The 17,229-nt window shown below is 42.8% G+C and overlaps 2 protein-coding genes across 3 annotated transcripts; both read right to left on the bottom strand.

Moving 5' to 3' along the window:
• Positions 1 to 2,978: 2,978 nt before the first annotated feature.
• On the bottom strand, positions 2,979 to 9,046 carry LOC120903536 (BLOC-1-related complex subunit 5). 2 transcript variants are annotated; one of them, XM_040313017.1, is made up of 3 exons: positions 8,799 to 9,046; positions 4,949 to 5,171; positions 2,979 to 4,145 (listed from the first exon to the last, which is right to left on the bottom strand). In XM_040313017.1, exons 2-3 carry the CDS (start codon positions 5,063 to 5,065, stop codon positions 3,261 to 3,263), a joined length of 1,002 nt encoding a protein of 333 aa, XP_040168951.1. In that variant the 5' UTR covers positions 5,066 to 5,171; positions 8,799 to 9,046; the 3' UTR covers positions 2,979 to 3,260. The 2 variants fall into 2 exon arrangements, with proteins under 2 accessions (XP_040168951.1, XP_040168950.1); XM_040313016.1 differs by lacking the exon at positions 8,799 to 9,046 and having other exon boundaries at positions 4,949 to 7,103.
• Positions 9,047 to 9,277: 231 nt separating this feature from the next.
• Positions 9,278 to 16,921, bottom strand: LOC120900730 (Fanconi anemia group I protein). The gene is made up of 15 exons (XM_040308141.1): positions 16,839 to 16,921; positions 16,269 to 16,706; positions 15,489 to 16,182; positions 14,775 to 15,430; positions 14,586 to 14,698; positions 14,288 to 14,512; positions 13,833 to 14,223; positions 13,587 to 13,751; positions 13,369 to 13,523; positions 12,969 to 13,300; positions 12,375 to 12,899; positions 12,090 to 12,306; positions 10,644 to 12,021; positions 10,419 to 10,578; positions 9,278 to 10,335 (listed from the first exon to the last, which is right to left on the bottom strand). The coding sequence occupies exons 2-13, from the start codon at positions 16,362 to 16,364 to the stop codon at positions 11,226 to 11,228; spliced, it is 4,365 nt and encodes a 1,454-aa protein (XP_040164075.1). The 5' UTR covers positions 16,365 to 16,706; positions 16,839 to 16,921; the 3' UTR covers positions 9,278 to 10,335; positions 10,419 to 10,578; positions 10,644 to 11,225.
• Positions 16,922 to 17,229: the final 308 nt, after the last annotated feature.

The following is a 17,229-nucleotide window of genomic DNA, read 5'->3' as shown; positions in this document are numbered from 1 at the left end:
TTTCTATGGATATTCAATTTTCCAGTCGTTTAAGCTTAATCTGTGGCGCTTGGGTTATTATTGAATGAACATTTCCGAGCGCGTTTGTATAGCACGATGAATGAACAATCATTTACAATAGGACGTCGATTACTACTAACGATTAATCGATTGATTCAAAGGAAATTAATCATAAAACTAGTGTATTTTATAATTTTTATATGAATTTGACATTTTTTTGGACCATTATCCGTGCAAATCGATTAACCGGCAACCGTCCGGTCCCGAGCTACCCGGATAATCGACGTTCTACTGCATATTTTAATCATTTTTATTGGTAAATACGTGCAAAGTTTTTGAAATACACAAAAGTGCCACAACTCCACTAAACGGTTTCTAAACGGCTCAAGCTATCCACCTAAAGGGGATCTAAAAAGACTTCGTTTAGCAGACGACAAACGACTGATGCATTCTAAAAATAGCAAAAAAGCTGGTGGCATCTGTTGGTGGGATACCCAGCCAGTGAAGCTTTTCTAGCTTTGAGAGCTTTCACTTACCCTCTGTACTGTTGTTTTGTTTCGCATTGAAGTTATGCATCGCTAGAACTAGAACAGCGTAGGAACTGTTTATATACTAAATTCCAACGCACAGGCGGTCCCAGAGATACACGGTTTATGGGGACCAAAAACGGCTGCTAAATACTGCGTATCTCGAAATTGCGCGTAAGTCCAATCTCGTGATTTCCTGCCAAAATATCACTAATTTTCGTATAATTTTGCTAGTATGGGGTGGTTTTAGCTGCATCATTAATTATTTGATATGATTTTGACTGAATATAAATATATTTAAACAGTTTACAATTAATGTGTCAAATCAGTAGAATTTACTCAAAGTACTGTGAGATAAAAAAAAACCGCGTATCTCCGAATCCGCTTATGAAAGGGTTACCGTGTATCTCGGGGCCGCGTGTATTCAGAACTCAAGCAAATCAAATTTGAATAATGGTCATAGGTATAGTTACTCGCGTATCTTACCACACGACCGTTCTAATAGATTTTCGCTCGGAAAGTTAGAAGGGTATATAGGCCAAGATTAGATGAAGCTAGGCGAAACGCATTGCAAGACAAGGACAGCAATATAATGATGTGTTGTAAAACGACATCTATTGAACAAACCATTGAAGCTAATGGAGCTTTTTTTTCCTATGGATATTTGATTTTGAAGAAGGACGAAAGTTTAGACTGCAACAACTACAGGAGTATTACGATATTGAATACCGCATGTCTGCTTGTTGCTATAGGTACGACTTGTTCCTCACGTCAAAAAGATAGACAGAAACTATCAAGCATGATCATGATTCCGTAACGGAAAATCCACAACTGAACAGATCTTTACAAGGGGGTAGATCTTGGAGAAGATAACACAATACTAACAACACGCTGACCATCTCTTCATGGATTTCAATACCCCATATGGTAGCACAGCACGGGCTTAGATATCTATTTAATGCAATGAGTTATTTTAAAGTCCCGGCCGAACTGATTGAGCTAACTAGAGTTACTATGACCAAAGTCAGTTGCAACCCTACCCGCAAATTTCCGTTAAATGCCTTCTAATCGCCTTGTAATCGCCGGCGAATTGAAGGCGATCAGCAGTGCATTTAGCAGTAATTAAATGCTTTTAAAATATGTGTTATATTCTCTTGCGTTAAGCTCTGAGCTATTTCACTTTATTAAAAATGGTCTGCATTATTCGGTTGTTAATGACCAACTCATTGAAAGGTGTAAATATATCAAACTCATTTCGACAACTCTAATAAAAGGAAAAATGAGGTACAGTCATTATCCGATATACGCTATCGTACGGGACCGAGCGCAATAGCGTATCTTGAGTTTTCGCGTATAGCGGATTTGTATGGAAAAATAGTTTACACTACCAGTTCGAGGGTTGAAAAATATCGCCACAGAGTTTTGCATTAAAGTTTTTTGTTGTAAAACAGGTATCTTTTGTACAAATTTAATGCAAAATGCAAAAAGAACATTAAGGAAACTCAAAAAGAGCATAAAATATTTCAAAGTATTAAAATATTTGTAAAAAACACATGGAGCTGTCAAATTTAGAGCAATCCGTACTGCGAATTCGCGTATATCGAGTATCGCGTACTGCGGATAATTGCTGTTTTATAATTTTTATATGAAATTGAAATTTCTTGGACCATTATTCGTACAAATCGATTAACCGGCAATCGTCTGGTCCCGAGCTGCCCGGATAATCGACGTTCTACTGTAGTTATCAACGCGAAAACAACAGTGTTTTATCATATTGTGCTCCGAATTTCATTAAATCACAAATTTAATTCTGTCCGGAAAACGAACCAATATTGTTTTTTTAAATTCCGGACAGCCGAAGTAAATTGTGATTTGTTACATAAAAATATATTTTTACACAGTGATGATAACAAGAAAACAACGATATTTGAAAATCTATGTGACAAATGCATTCATGGCCGCACGGGAAAGACCGTCAATTCGCGTAGCAGTTCTTCGGTTCTATGCATCTACGATTACAAAACAGCACCAAAAAACAGCACCCAAACCGCGTTGTATTTAAGACCGTCGTGCTGTCGGTCCAGGAGAACACAGACATCCAGAATCAAGTGTTCAGACCTTGAAACAATTTAAAAACAAAAAAGGTGTAGTGTGTGTATGTATATATTAATTTAAACGTTATAAAAATGAATTTTTAGGCTGTTTAGAATATGAATCGTTCGTAATTTTAAACATGAGCTCGAAACTGTCCGGAATATGAATCAAAATATCGTTGCAGATTTATCATATTTTACAATGTTTCGAGTAAAATTATTGAAAATCTTTATTTTTCTCAAATGTAGAAGGTTTTCTTTAGTAAAGTGAGTAATACAGAGGTTTAACTGAATAAAATTGAATTAGTATGAATATATTAGATACCAAAAATGCATAAATGTCCGTAATTCGAAGCAATACGGTATCTTTAAAGAAATAATTTTATTTTTATTTTCCAGCTTTTATTTACATGCACATTTTAATGCTTTGCAAATAATCAATTCTCTTTGCAATCGTGATGCGTCCAGACAAATGAAATATAATAATAAAACTACTGACGTATGTATGTTAGATTGATACATTGCTGTTTCTTTTATGTACATTAACTACTTTTTATCACAACAATTGTTTTGCTTTTTTCGTGTTAATTTCTTTTGCTTTTTTGGTGTTAATTTCTTTTGATTTTTTCGTGTGTACAAATTAATGTGGTTTATTACGATATTTTTTTTTAATAACCTTTTCAATGTTTTCCCGTTTGTGAGTTAGGAGATGCCTTTGGAAGTTCTTTCGCTTCAACGTTTTATTGCAAATCAAACACTTTTGCAGCTGATGGTTTTGCCGATGTGCGTACAGTTTTCTTTTAATTACGAATGTTTGTCCACACTCACCACACACAAACTCTCCCTTATCGTTATTTTTTGATACATTTTCCTTGTCGTTGCTCATTTTCAACGAGTCTTGCGATGGCTCCATGCATCCGTACTGTTCCTTGTCGTTAGTATCGGGCGGACAGTGATTTGACAGTGACCTCAAGCAATCTTTTTCCACTTGTTTATTTAATTTTCCTTTACTTGGCTCGTTGTGTGGGTTGTTATTTTCTTCCATTATTTCTAGGAAGTTTTCAACATTTTCTTCATTCGAGGAGCTCTCTGTTGTATCATAATCGGATGATATTTTATAATCACCACACGTCATAATTGTACGCCACTGTTCTATACCGGTGATCGAAGTTTCCATAAGATCTGGATGGAACTCATCGACCACATCAACCTCATCCAGCTCAGTCTTGTACGCCATGTCCACCAAAGGTTTATCATAGACATTCGAATCCAAATATATATCAGATACTGTTGAAGATGATACTGTTGCAAGTTGACTTTGGGTCGATGGTTCCTGTACGCAGCTTTCCTGATCCACCTGTTCTGTGGATTCGTCCTCAGTGTAATGAGGGCTTTCCATGGGCAAATATTTTTGTTTTAATATTTTCTGATTTTTCTCCACTAGCTCGCTAAAGCATTCAAAATCTTGCACGTTCCAGGAGCATTGTTTGCAGATGTTCTGGGGTAATTCCGCTTCAAAACATACCTGTAACGATTTAAAAGATTAAATTTTATATAACTAAACTGGCTTTCAGATTATAGTGATCACAATATTTGCATGAGTATATATAAGTACTATCCCCAAATTAAATGTTATTTGGCCAAATATATGCTCGGTTTTTAGAATAAATAGAATACTAGAAAGCCGGTCTCGTAGTACAGTCGTCAACTCGTACGACTTAACAACATGCCCGTCATGGGGTCAATCCCCAAATGGACCGTGCCGCCATACGTAGGACTGACTATCCTGCTATGGGGGGAAATCAATTAGTCACTGAAAGCCAAGCCCACAAGTGGTACAGGCAGGCCTTGACCGACAACGGTTGTTGAGCCAAAGAAGAAGAAGAAGAGAGAACTACTCGAACTACAAAATGCCCGTCTTGGGTGCAAGCTAAGTATACAGTGCACTGACTATATTACCATGAGTACAGCAACAAGTCACAGATAGTCAAGCTCATTAATGGCTTATGGAGGCCTAGACCGACTATAACTACTACTACTGCGCTAAATAAGAAGAATAAAAAGAAACTCATTAAATTGATATCACTTTATTCCACTAAGTAGTGTAACAAGTGTTTAAAAATTTGTTGTGAAATTTGTGACACAGTCAACTCTCTATAATTTGCGAATCGATGAGACTTTCAAATAAGACGGGTTATTACATATTATGGGACCGACAAAAATGTTCAAAGAAGATAGCTTTTTAATTTGGAGAGGTATCAGATCAGAAGACCGTATCTACTATCTGGGTGTAGCTGGATTTTTTTTACGACGATAACATGTACTTACCTTAAAGCAAAACACATTGTTCATCGCTTTTCTAATCTTTTCATCTAAAATAGAGCCTCCATCCGGATCATCCGCATCCAGGTCCTTTAAGCATAGTCTGCAAATGATGTCACACATTGTCTTGCTTGATATTGCTTCTGTTTTTTTGTACTAATCGTCTTCAAGAACAACTTTAATTGTGAAGTGTGTGCTGAACCATCGTAGGTTGAATTGTTGACAATGTCTATAAGATACGTTAGTGAAGTAAATCACGTTAATGATGGGAAAAAATGTTATAACTATACAGAGGATAAGTGAATGATATACTGATGATGATCTATACAATTTCAAAAGCGCAATGGAAATTGGTACTACGGTTTAACAAAAACGATACAGAAGAAAGTTCAGTGCCAAAGCCTACTAACAGCAATTTCGTTAGGATTTCGTTCGTCGACAGGGGGACCAGAATCGGTCGTAGGTCGTAGCGTTACAATGCGTTACATTTCATATGTTTTTTTTCCGTTACGGTGGAGTTTTCGGTGTGTCTGACGTCGGCCTTAGATGAGCTTCTAGTAAAAATGACCCGATTTTAAACGAGGTTTACTGTGCTGGCGTAATAAAGCGTTTTTGTTCGGTGCTTTATGTATTATTTATTGCTAGTCTTAAGAGTTAGGCTAATTATAAGTGATAAGGAATAACCGGAAGACAGCTCCTTCCGGTCAATATCTTTTCAATAAACAACAATACAATACAACTGATTAAACTGATAAGCATTGAGCCACACTGTTTTGGCTGCTTATTGCACTGCAGAGCACGACTAGAGTTACACCACCCACCCACCACGTGTGCCGTTTTGCCTTGCACTTTCCTTGCTCTTAAACGCTATTCCCCTAAACCACTACTCCGTCTTCCACACGAACGGCTCGAGCCGGTCGTCCACGCTGAGCAGATTGTTCAGATACTCCATGCTCTCGATGTTCTGGTTCAGTATGTCGTTGCAGCGCGTCAGCTGCTGGGAGATTTGGCGCACCTTCGAGAACGTTTCCGCGTATGACGTGTACAGCTTCTGCTTCTGCACCAGCTGGGCCAGCGCGCTCGACACCTCCTGGTCGACCTCCTTGATGCGGTTCGTTATCTGCTGCTGCTCCGAGGACACGTGCACCGCGCACGTGTTAAAGTGTGACTGCAGCCGGCTGCACATGTTGATCAGATGGGTCGGTTGCAGCCGCTCCAGCACTTCCGGGTCGCGGTTCGCCGGCAGCGTCAGCGTGCCGCGCATCACCGGCAGAAACATCGGCACGCTCTGCAGTCGCACGATGTCGTCATCCTTCTCGATGCCAACGTCCCGGGCGGCGGCCGACTTCACCACCACGATGCTGTGCGCCCCGCCGCTGCCACCACCGCCAGTCGGTGCGGTTGTGGGTCGACCCTTGCCACCCCTGCCCTCCAGCTGCTGGGTGAGATGTTGCTGGTAGTGGTGGGGCTGGTGCTGTTGTGACGTTCTGCCCATGATAATCGCACTGTTTGGGCGTGATTTGGTCTGCTTTGCCTGCTGCTTGTTGCGCAGCTTCGGTGAATCACCGATCGGTTTGTCCGTGTAAGAGATGTAGGGCAGGTCGGAATCGGAGCAAACGCTCATGGGCGGCGAGACGGGCCGCGAGTCGCAGATGTACGCCGAGGACGGTGTGACGGACGAGGTGGAGTAGCCATCGTCCACCCCGCCGCCCGGTGTCGTGCCAGTGACCGCAATCGTGTTGCCGCGTTGCAGCTTGCCACCGCTGCCGCCTCCTGACAGCCCGGAGCGCCCAGGCGTCGACGAGGACGTACCGGACGCGGTGGGGTTGGCCGTCGAGTGACGATGTAGGCTGCCGGTGCGCAGGGCACCGTCGGCGGCTGCTCCCGGCAGTTGCGTGGAATGTTCCGAGCCCATAGCGAGAAAAGGTCACAGTAACGGGAAGGGACGGGACCGTCCTTATCTGAGCGCGGTCTTTAACTCGAGACAACTGCGGGCCGTTCCGATGAACTTTCTTCTTCTATTTTGCTACAGAGGGTGTATCCTCCTATGTTTGAATCCCCATGTTCAGAGTCAAACTTTATCTTTATGGACTTCGACTAACTGGAGTCAAAGCAGAGCTTCTGGTATAGGATGTTGTTTTGTTGTTTGTAGTTTGTTAATTCCAATGACAGTAGGCAATAGAGGCTTCATATGTTTATATCATGGTATTTGCTTCTTGGTTTAAAATGTTCATGGTTCGTTTGAATCGGTTGTTTTGTTTTTCAGTGTGTTTTTTTTTTAATTTTAAATTTATTTCAAGGCCTGTACGTGTTTGAGTATCTTTCCATGGATTATGTTCTCAATGAGAGTATTTCTTGTGTTTTACTTTCTTCCTCTTACTTTTTTGTTGATATTGTTGTTTGGCCCGGCTTCAAGCTATTTTTTGTTTTCACTTTCTTTTGTTGCCTGCGAAACGCGATTGACTCTCCCAAAACATGTCCTTGATATCCTGTATCTGTCCGTATTTGGACAGTTCCACTATGAGGACTACATTAGAGATATTTGACGAACAGTCTAATACCGGGGGTTCCTAGACATTTGGCAATGTGTGCTGCATATTTTGTCGATAACGAAACTTACTCTGACACCTACGACATATTTGGACTGGTCCAATGTTAATTTTCACTTGTCCAAGTTTAATTTTGACAGCCCTTTTGAGGTGCAGCCGATCGGATTCGATCGGACTCGCGGGACACAATCGGACTCAATCGGACTCAATCGGACTCGACCGGAATTGCGGAGTCAAATCCGATTTTAATCTAGAATCGCATTCAGTTTTCCAGGGCCAGAGTCGGGATCCTTACATTTTTGTTATTTTTTTCGAAGCTCGGTTTTCCAATAAAAAAATGCATGCTTTGTAATCGATCTAATTGGCCTATCATTAAGCACCAAAGAAAAAAAAACATGCAAATTAAAAAGCGTTAAAACTATTGATTTCTGACTGTAGTCTTCCAAACTAGTTGGAAGTGGGAACGATCGTAGAAGTTGGCAAAAATGAATAGGAAATTATGGTTTCCTTTGATATTTTTTTCAGATGAATTAAAGCAATCGTTGCAACTAGGCAACAGCAGCTACCGTTCCTCTTGGATAAATTTTGTTAAACTTGCTGATATTCAGGTATGTGTAGGGTACATTTTTAAACTTCAAAAGCAGTAACGATACGATTCCTATTTCGTTTCCAATTGCACCGTTTTCGTATACATACATCGAGAATTCTGGTTAACATTCACAGCTGGAATCTTTGCTACCTGTGATCATAGGTTTTCGGTAAGAGTGTCCCTTCTTTATAATCTTTTTTTTTCTTTTACACACTATTACCTTCGACCGTTTTGGCCTGTTTATGGTATGGAAGCCAGCATACGTTACAGGAGGATACGGAGCGATACGTTTTGGTGTGAAACATTAACAAAAATTGGAAAGTCGTATCATGTACCAAACAATGAACTCTACCGTGGTATTATGAATAATAAGGATAAAGGGATAGCATCCGTGTCAGAAGATTAGTCTAGAACAAATCAAATGTCTAGGAAAGCAAAAATACTAAATCATAAGCAAAGAGTTGTCCATACACATTTCTTCCTAGTAATGGTGTAAAGCACAACATTCCGGTGGTGTTACGCCTCCTTCATAACAGTGTCCTTACGAAACCGGGCGAAGCGCCTGAAGCTATTCATGGGGTTGATGATTAAAGCAATACGCTATGTTTATGCAGCTGTTTTAGGAAACAGTTCAATGTGCATCTACAGGGGAAGGTATTTAATGTCCCTTTAGCATCATAAATACAGACACACAGAAAACAGAAAAACTATAACCAACCTTAAAGTACCATTACCGACCCAGACGCTGTATGGGCTCCGGCGCTACCAAACGACGCCGCTTCCTTACGCTTGGCTGCTGCTTTGGCACGGTTTTCTACGCGTTCTTCTTGTGGATGCGTTTTTGTTTTTGCTTCACTAAACACTCACCAAACTGTACTCAACAAAATAGAGTATAATTTAATGCAAAACAACAAGTTTTCTGCACAGGACGCTACGATCGCGTCTGGAGCGCGTGAAGGTAACAAAATGTTTATGGCAGTTGGTTTGTTTTGATCGTACGATGTTTGACGTTATTGACAGCGGTGGTTTAGTACCAAAATAATCCACCAGAGCGCTGTACTGCTACAGCAAGGGTGAAGTAGATAGTAGAAAACCCATTTCCAACATTTTTTATACTTCCTGCAAAATCAGTATTCCTTCGGTTTTTTTTTATCCGCGATAACTTCAAAGAAAAGAAGTTGCTCCAAATACCATTGCTCCGGTTACGTACCGTCGTTTTGCTCACTGGCTCATTTCTACTGGATTGGTTTATTTTTAATAATAAAATTAGAAATATACAGTGGTCACCTACGGTGCTATCTGTCCGCTTGCATACTCGTTACATACAAAATTTTATTTTACTTTTCAAGTTTTTAATGAAAAAACGAGTCTCAACAAACTCCCTTGCTAGCATCACCCATTTTACACAGATTCATATGTTTTCGGTAGGCATATTTGCTTAAAAAATTATTTTTACATAAACTACACCGAAAGTCTCGCTGATGGGTCAATATATGTGAATTAAGTTCCTTCGCCAGTATAGACTTGTTGCAACAGGGACACTTTACGGTGGTATGATGCTTCTGGCTATGATATTCAGATTGCCATTTGGTTTCGAATGTTTTTCCACAATCTTCGCATGCGTACGATTCGTCAGTTTTGCCAGCCAACGGTTCTTGGTGTAATTTCAAACCGTTTGTTGCCGAGGCAGTGTCCTTATCTTTAGGGATATTTACACGTTTTCGTTTTGCATTTGCGTCATGAATTTCACGTTCCTCATTGCCATCACCCGCTGGTATCAAACGGTCGTCGGCAGTAAGGATATCCCTTTCGATGGATGTTTCGACTGTATCGCTGTTCGATGAATCGTTTTCATTATTTAGATTAGAGATTATGAACTCTTCACACACTAGAACCGAGCAAAGTTTGTCAGCAGCACCATTTACTAGGCTTGTCGTTGTTTCACAGTCCATAAGATATTCGCTTGTCATTTCACTGTGGTCCAGATCCCGCTTCTTATCAGAAACAATGTGACCGTTTTCTTCAACCGTTTTCATTGAGCTTGATTTTTCTAGTCCATTTTCTTCTATACCCTGATCTTCGAAGCCTTCGAAGAAGTCTTCGGTGAATGTGTTATTTGATCGATTCGTTTGCGACGTGTCCTGGAGAAGCTTTTCCTGATTGTTTTTCACTATCTCGCTGTAGCTGTGAAAATCTAATACGTTCCACGAACATTGCTTGCAAGTGTACTCAGGTAAATCCTCATTGAACTTTATCTGTGTTGAAGGAAAATGATTATTTTGTGCCATTAGTAATAGTAGCTTGCTAAGCCCGTCTAATGCTTATTGATTGTGCGTACCTTAAACCTAAACACAGCTGCAAGTGCCTTTTGGAACGCTGCGTCCAATACAGAGGAGCCACTATCGTCTGGATCGACGTCACGCAAACACAATCTGCACACCGCGTCACTCATTGTTGACTTTTCTTTAAGGATTATTCGTATATTTTACACAGCGAAACTGTAATTGGGTTACGCATTAAATAGGCAACGAAACATTTTAAGCTAAGGATAAGCTATACTTACTTATTTGACACGCACAGCACAGTCCGAGGGTAAATTCTACCAGTAAGACACAACAACCTCCTGCAAAGATCGTCTCTATGGTGCCACAGTGCTGACAGTATAGAGATTATAACGCAGTGTTGTCAATGTGTACAAGAACTTTAGCCTAGTTTTATCGGTGTATTGTAATTACACCAACAGCATCAGACTAACAGATACCATTCTAATAGCGTAACAGAGTACATTAGTGTTTGTCAGGGTTTGTTTTAAGTATTGGGCAAGATCGATCCTTACTAATACTACTAAAGTAACCTTTCAACTGTTACAGGGGTTCAGGTTTACTCCTGTAAATTATGCCTACTCTCATTTTAGTTTCTTCTTCATCATAATAAAGAACTAAGAACAGATGAATACAATTATTTGATTATTTTGCAATTCCCATTACTGCCACATGTATACTTACGTAGCTTTGTCACACATAGTTACGAGTTTTTCGATGTTTTTTTTTCTGTTGAACATATCTAGAAGTTCAAATTTTCATTTATTCGTACCTTGTGTCATGGATTTTGTAGCACAATGTGCCATTCTATGTTTCCATCTTCATTATGTATCGTTTTTTCTAGCGCTTCGCCTTGGCAACCCTAGCGTACGTGTTCGCGCAACAGGCTGCACGCCAGGCTCCACATTTTCCACATTCTGTACGGCACCAGCGTCCTCCAGTGCACGTTTGTTTATTTTCGAGCCCGATGCTGCCTTCCTATTGGCCGCTTTGGCTTTTTTACTCGCCACCGGTGGGTCCACTTCCACCTCTTCACTTGCGTGCTCCAAGGCACGTTTTTTCGCCGCCTTTCTGGTGCGTTCGTTAAGTTTGGCTAAATTTTTCAACGCCAGCGCTTCCGCACTCAGGGTCGTTTTGTTAGCTCTCGTTTGCTTGACGGCACCCGTTACCTCTGAACGATTCGAACAGGCCGTATGATTGATGCTGCCTTCACCATCATCATCATCGTCGTCGGCGTTGTCCGGGTCCAGCTGTGGTTCAATTGCATCCTCGTCCTCGTCCGTCTCCGTTCGGTCCGTCACTGTCCGCTGGATGGCCTCTACCAGTGCTGACGTTTTGATGCGAAAATCGCGCACCGTGCCCATGTGCAGCAGGTAGGTTAAATCTTTCTTCGTTTTCTTGCTCAGCTGCATCACGATTTTGTTGAACGTTTCAATGCGAAACACCAGCTTGGGGATCAGTTTTGTCTGCCGCAGCACCTTATCGCGGTTTGATTTCGCTTTCGCCGAGTTTACCGGTTCGTCCCCTTCGTCCTGCCCGATAATGTTCTCCTCGACGAATGGAATCAGATCGTAAATCTTTGAAGCAAGTGGTTTGGATGATTTCACCACTAAATTAAACCTTTAAAGAAATAAAAAAAGTGACAAAATTATAAGAACCTTTAGCATATAAGCCAACCGACAACATACTTAGTAACGTCGTAAGAAATCGGTACAATTGCGTGGCGAGCCAGAAAATGTTTGCTTAAGTTGGCCAGACACCCGTAAACCGAAAGCAACAGTTTGATCAGCGCATCCATCGTCGCTCCGAGAGGCAAATTTGCATTGCACAAATGTGTCAGCGATCCGAGAATGTGCACCAACTGAGAGCAGATCGATCGTTCGATGGACTTTAGCAGTTGCGATGCTGTAGGATAAGAGATTGTTTAATTGTTTGGCCATCGGTTTGAATCTCAATATTGCCCCTGTACTTACTCTCATCCGTATCGTCCAATCCAAACACTTTCAAACGTATCATAAGACTATTGGTGCGCAGAATCAGATGCTCGATTTCTTCCAACTGCTGTCGAAAGATCGCACACAGATAGTGGAACGTCGGTTCGGCCGTGGCGGAAGTGATCGATTTAAAATAGAACAGCGGGCTCGTATCTTCCGCTGCAATCTGGCCAAACTTAAGCTCCAAACGCATCGCTATCGAATCGAAGTACGCTCCCGTTTGTGTGCGGATGCGCAAATCAAACAACAGCCGATGGATGATAGCAAACGATTTCTGCTTCAGCTTGGTGTTGATGCAGAAGTTTTGCAACCAATCGTACCCCTGCGCCAGGTGGTCTTGATTAGCAACGGATGATTTGTACAGCAGCTCGAGGCATTGCAGCAAACCCACGACGATTTTCTCCCCGATCGGTTCCGGTTCGGATCCCTCTTTGAAGCAATCGTCTACGATCATTTGCAGTTGCGCAAACAACTCTTTCTTGAAGGATGGCCCAATCGTGCAACCTAAAAGCAAAGAGAAGCAGTTAACTAAATGTTGTTCCCATCTTGCCAACCAACAGCAAGCAAACTAACATATCAGCTGCAGAAAATCGTTGAACTTCCGTTCATATAGCTCGACGGCAGAGATAAGGCCCTGCCGAAAGCATTCTACGGCGGCTTGTGCTACCAGGAGGCCACCGTTACCGATCAGCTCGGTCGTTTTCTTGATGCAACGATCGTACACTAGCTTTGTGCATTCGGCCAAATGGCTAAATATGCGTTTGCTATGGTTCACCTGCCAATAATCCGGCATGGAGCGCAAGCTTTCCAGCTTTTGGCACGCAATCTTCAGTATGTACTGCTGCAGATCGCGATTGCCGCGGAATATTTTTAGATCTTCTTCCTTGCCGTAATTGGTCATGGTACTGAAAAGATGGTAAAGGAATATATTTTAGGGGATATGTTGTTTTACTATCTTTTTACTAACACTTACTCAAGCGAAATGTGAAGCATTCTCTCAACAGTGGCCAAGTCCCAAATATTTTCTGGTTTAAACGAAATTCCTGTCTTGGAAGAGGCGTTCAACGTTGATGCGTTGGATGAAGCTTCTGCAATTTGTTTTTTGTTTCCTTTTTTCGGCTCCATTTTCTGTTCACATTAAAGTAAAAGTGCTGAATTAGAATTTTTGTTACAAAACACGATAACACGTACCTTAAATTTCTCAACACAATGTTGATGATGTTTGAACAGCCGTACGAAATCGCGCAACAGCACGTTGTCGGGCTGCGTTTTGTATGCGCAATATGCCATCGCAGCTTCGAGCATGTTTAAGTATTGGGTTGCAATGACCAGACTCTTCGCATCCAGCGTACCAGACTGTAAAAAAGGAAAAATGAATATGAATGAAGAGCAAATTGCTGTTAGCAAGCGATGCTATTGCATGACAAAAGGTCCTACTATGCCCAGATCATCGACGCTCAGATTATCGATCCGTTCGACAACAAGCTGCAACGTGCTCCGGACCGCACCCGTATCATGCTGAACGTCATGCTGATCGCAAAGCACCACACAGTGCACCATGAACGCTGTCAAGCGTCCCACATTGTCATACACCACTATGGGCCGCTGTTCGTCCGCGGAATAGAAGTCCTCGCCCATCTCACCCTTGTACCGGACGCACTTGTCAAAGTCGATCCGGAACGTTTCTTTGGGATTCTCGCCAAAAAAGCTTTCAAAGTGCCAATCAATGAACTGCAGTACGTGCGGCAGCAGCTGCGTGTTGAACTCAACGGCCCTTCCGAGTGCTTCGTACAGCATCTGCCGCACCTCCAGCGTTTGGGTGAAGCATCTGAAAGAAGGGACGCTTAAAATGCTTAAAATCGGGTCCCAAACAGTGAAGCCACAAGACCTACTTTCGCAGCATGCCCATTATTTCCAGCGTTAGCATGTCGAAATGTACGTTCGGATTGTTCTGCGATCCATAGGCGGCCTGGGAGAGCAGCGACATGCCGGAGATGGTTAGCTGCGTGTAGTTGCCACCACCGCTGCCCATAATCGAACGGCGGGCGTTATTGTTTTTCAGTTGCTTCAGCAACGAACAGAACCCAAACACACCCATTATACGGGTGGAAGTTTCACTATTTGGATGGATTGAAAAGCAAAAGGATATTTGTAGGTGAATGTCGAGGTAAAGCGACATTTCATGTTTACCCATTGTACATCGCCTTCCGCAGCACTTCGATGTAGCGATCGCGTATTGTATGCGAAATTCGCAGCAGCGGAAAGATGAATGCCATAAACCGCATTGCATGCGTTCCATTAATCTACAACAAAAGAGGGAAAACAAACATTATTGTTCACGCAAAACAGCAAACTACCCAAAACGACGGCTTCTCTTACCAGCAGCAAATAATCCATGATGAATTGTATCGTGTTCGTACACTCCGACACGGTGAGTGCGTTCGTTAAGCTGAGCGTCGTCAAGCACGTGTTAAACTGCGATTCCTCCAGGTCGGCAAAAAGATACTTTTTAATTTTCGCAATAATCCCGCTGCCGAAGATAAAGCGGCGCTTGATGAAGAGCTGAAAGAAGTTGATCGCTATGCCGTGCAGTTTCGGTTGCTTTTTAGCGAGCAGTAGCGCGAAAGCAAAATTAATAAGCCCGGGCGTCACCACCTCCTTCCCCTCCTGGCTGTTCTCCGTCAGTATACTGAACAGCTGATCGATACGCGCTATAACGGATGGTTCGATGCGTCCACGGCACCACGCGGACTGGCTGCACATTTCCCGCTCCTGCTCGCTGATCGCTATCAGCTTGATGAGGAAAGCCATTATGGGCGAGGACACGACATCGGTGGTGTCCGGTTGGCGGTTAATTTTGCTCATCGCAAGCAGCGCCCCGACCAGAAAGGGCGTCAGCAGTACTTCCGGGTTGTTTTGAAACGGTTTAAACATTGCCACCGTTTGCGCTTCGTCGACCCGGAACTCGGTTACGTTCGAGAGATGGAACAGGATGGTTTCTTCCGCCTCCCGGATCTCGCTATCAGAGTAGCGATCTGTAAAACCAAATTTTATTATTATGTTTGTTATTAAAACTTTTCTAAAAATCCGTACCAATACTATCAAAGTCCGTCGTATCGCTGTTTTCATTCGACAGCACTTTTTTGTAGTAGTTTTTGTGGAAGTACTTCTGCAGCGCCATCAGCGGCACCACCAGCAGCGACGGATGCTTTAGACAGACGTGAAACAGCTGACATGCCAGCGGGGGAAGCTCCAACGGTTCGATGTTCTTCAGGCTGTCGGACACTTTCGTCACAAAGATGCTTGTCTCGTCCTTCGAGAGCGTCAGATCGCGAAACATGCCACACAGCGCCGTCAGGATGGCGAGCTGCAGCTTCATCTTGAAGATTTCCTCCAGCACCTTCTGCCGGTATTCGGCACCGGTCAGTAGCATCCCGTTGGCATTGAGCCGACCGGAATTGCCCGACAGCTGCAGTAGCGTTTGCGGAAGCAAATGCTTCCAGGTAATACATTTCGGATCGCCGGCCCGAATCGATTCGATGCACAGTTCGCAGATCTCGACCAGCTGTTCCGGCGTCAGTGAGGGCAAATCGGTCAGGAGGCGGGCAATCAGATCGAACACTTGCTTCGTGGACAGCTCAACGACGTTCAAGTGCTGCAGCACGGCCATAACGAGCTCGAACCGCTTGCCGGCACATCGGTCCGAGCTGGCCAGCCCAAGCAGCGTGAAGTGCCAGAGCGTGTACCCGTCGATGGAGTCAATGTTCGAAACAACCATATCGATTAGCTAAAAGGATAGAACAGAGATTTCAATCATCATTCTTAGGGCGTTTCACGATGCATTTCACAACGTTGTTGGCACGATTTACTCACTTGCGAGGAAGGCAGCTTTTCGAGCAACTCTTTCAACTCATCATTCTGCCTTTTCTGGCCCAGTTTAATCACTGATAGCATAAGATTCGGAGGCATTTTACGCAGCCCTTAAACAACGCAACACAGGACGCACGACGAGAACAAGCAAATTGGACCGACACAGGCGGCGTACAGGATTATTCACGAAAACGTAAACATTTAAATCGCGCCAACCGACTTGTTTACGTTTGCAAATTTGACGTTTCCCTTCTCCCAAGGTGTGCACATACAGCGTGTTTGCTCAAGATCCGTATAGGTTTCTTGCTTGCAGGTTTGTTTACGTTATTTCAGCTTGCGTACAACCACCCCCTGTTCGGTGCGGTTTGTTTTGTGTCGTGGTGAAGATTTCGTGATTATAACCCGCTCTCAATCGTCTTATTCTACTTTGAAGCACGGAAACTAATCCAGATTGTTCAAAATTAATAACAAGGTAAGCGAAATGCTATTTAGAATTTTGATGATCACTTCCACCGACCGTGGCTACGCAAACAAGCATTCTCTTTGGGCGCACGTTTACACAGATTTTCTTACCGCACGAGTCATCTCCTCCGTTATTTGCATTGTCAGCTGAACGTGCTGTGAATGTGTTTTACTGCTTGCACCAGCTATTTCTATGATGACATAGGAATGCTTTTGGAATGAAGCGGCGAATCATCATTCGGCGCAAGTAGATCAGAACAGTTGCCATGGGCAAGGGAACGCATACTAGATCATACCATGCATCGATCGAAGCAGAACAGCATAGCTACATAGAGCTGCACCATTGCAATCCAATGTCTCTACAACAATAACTCAGCAACGAACGATTCCAGTGGAGAGACCCGGTAAAACGTGCTCTATGGCATAACGATCAAACGAAAAACAAACAATCTGAACCCTTCTGCTCGGCGCGGTGTTGAGGAAAACGTCCGGGAAAGATGTG

This window comes from Anopheles arabiensis, chromosome 3 (genome assembly GCF_016920715.1).
Source record: "Anopheles arabiensis isolate DONGOLA chromosome 3, AaraD3, whole genome shotgun sequence".
In the NCBI taxonomy this organism is placed as follows: domain Eukaryota; kingdom Metazoa; phylum Arthropoda; class Insecta; order Diptera; family Culicidae; genus Anopheles; species Anopheles arabiensis.
The sequence above is the reverse complement of the archived record's forward strand: the minus strand, read 5'-3'. Positions and strand labels throughout refer to the sequence as shown.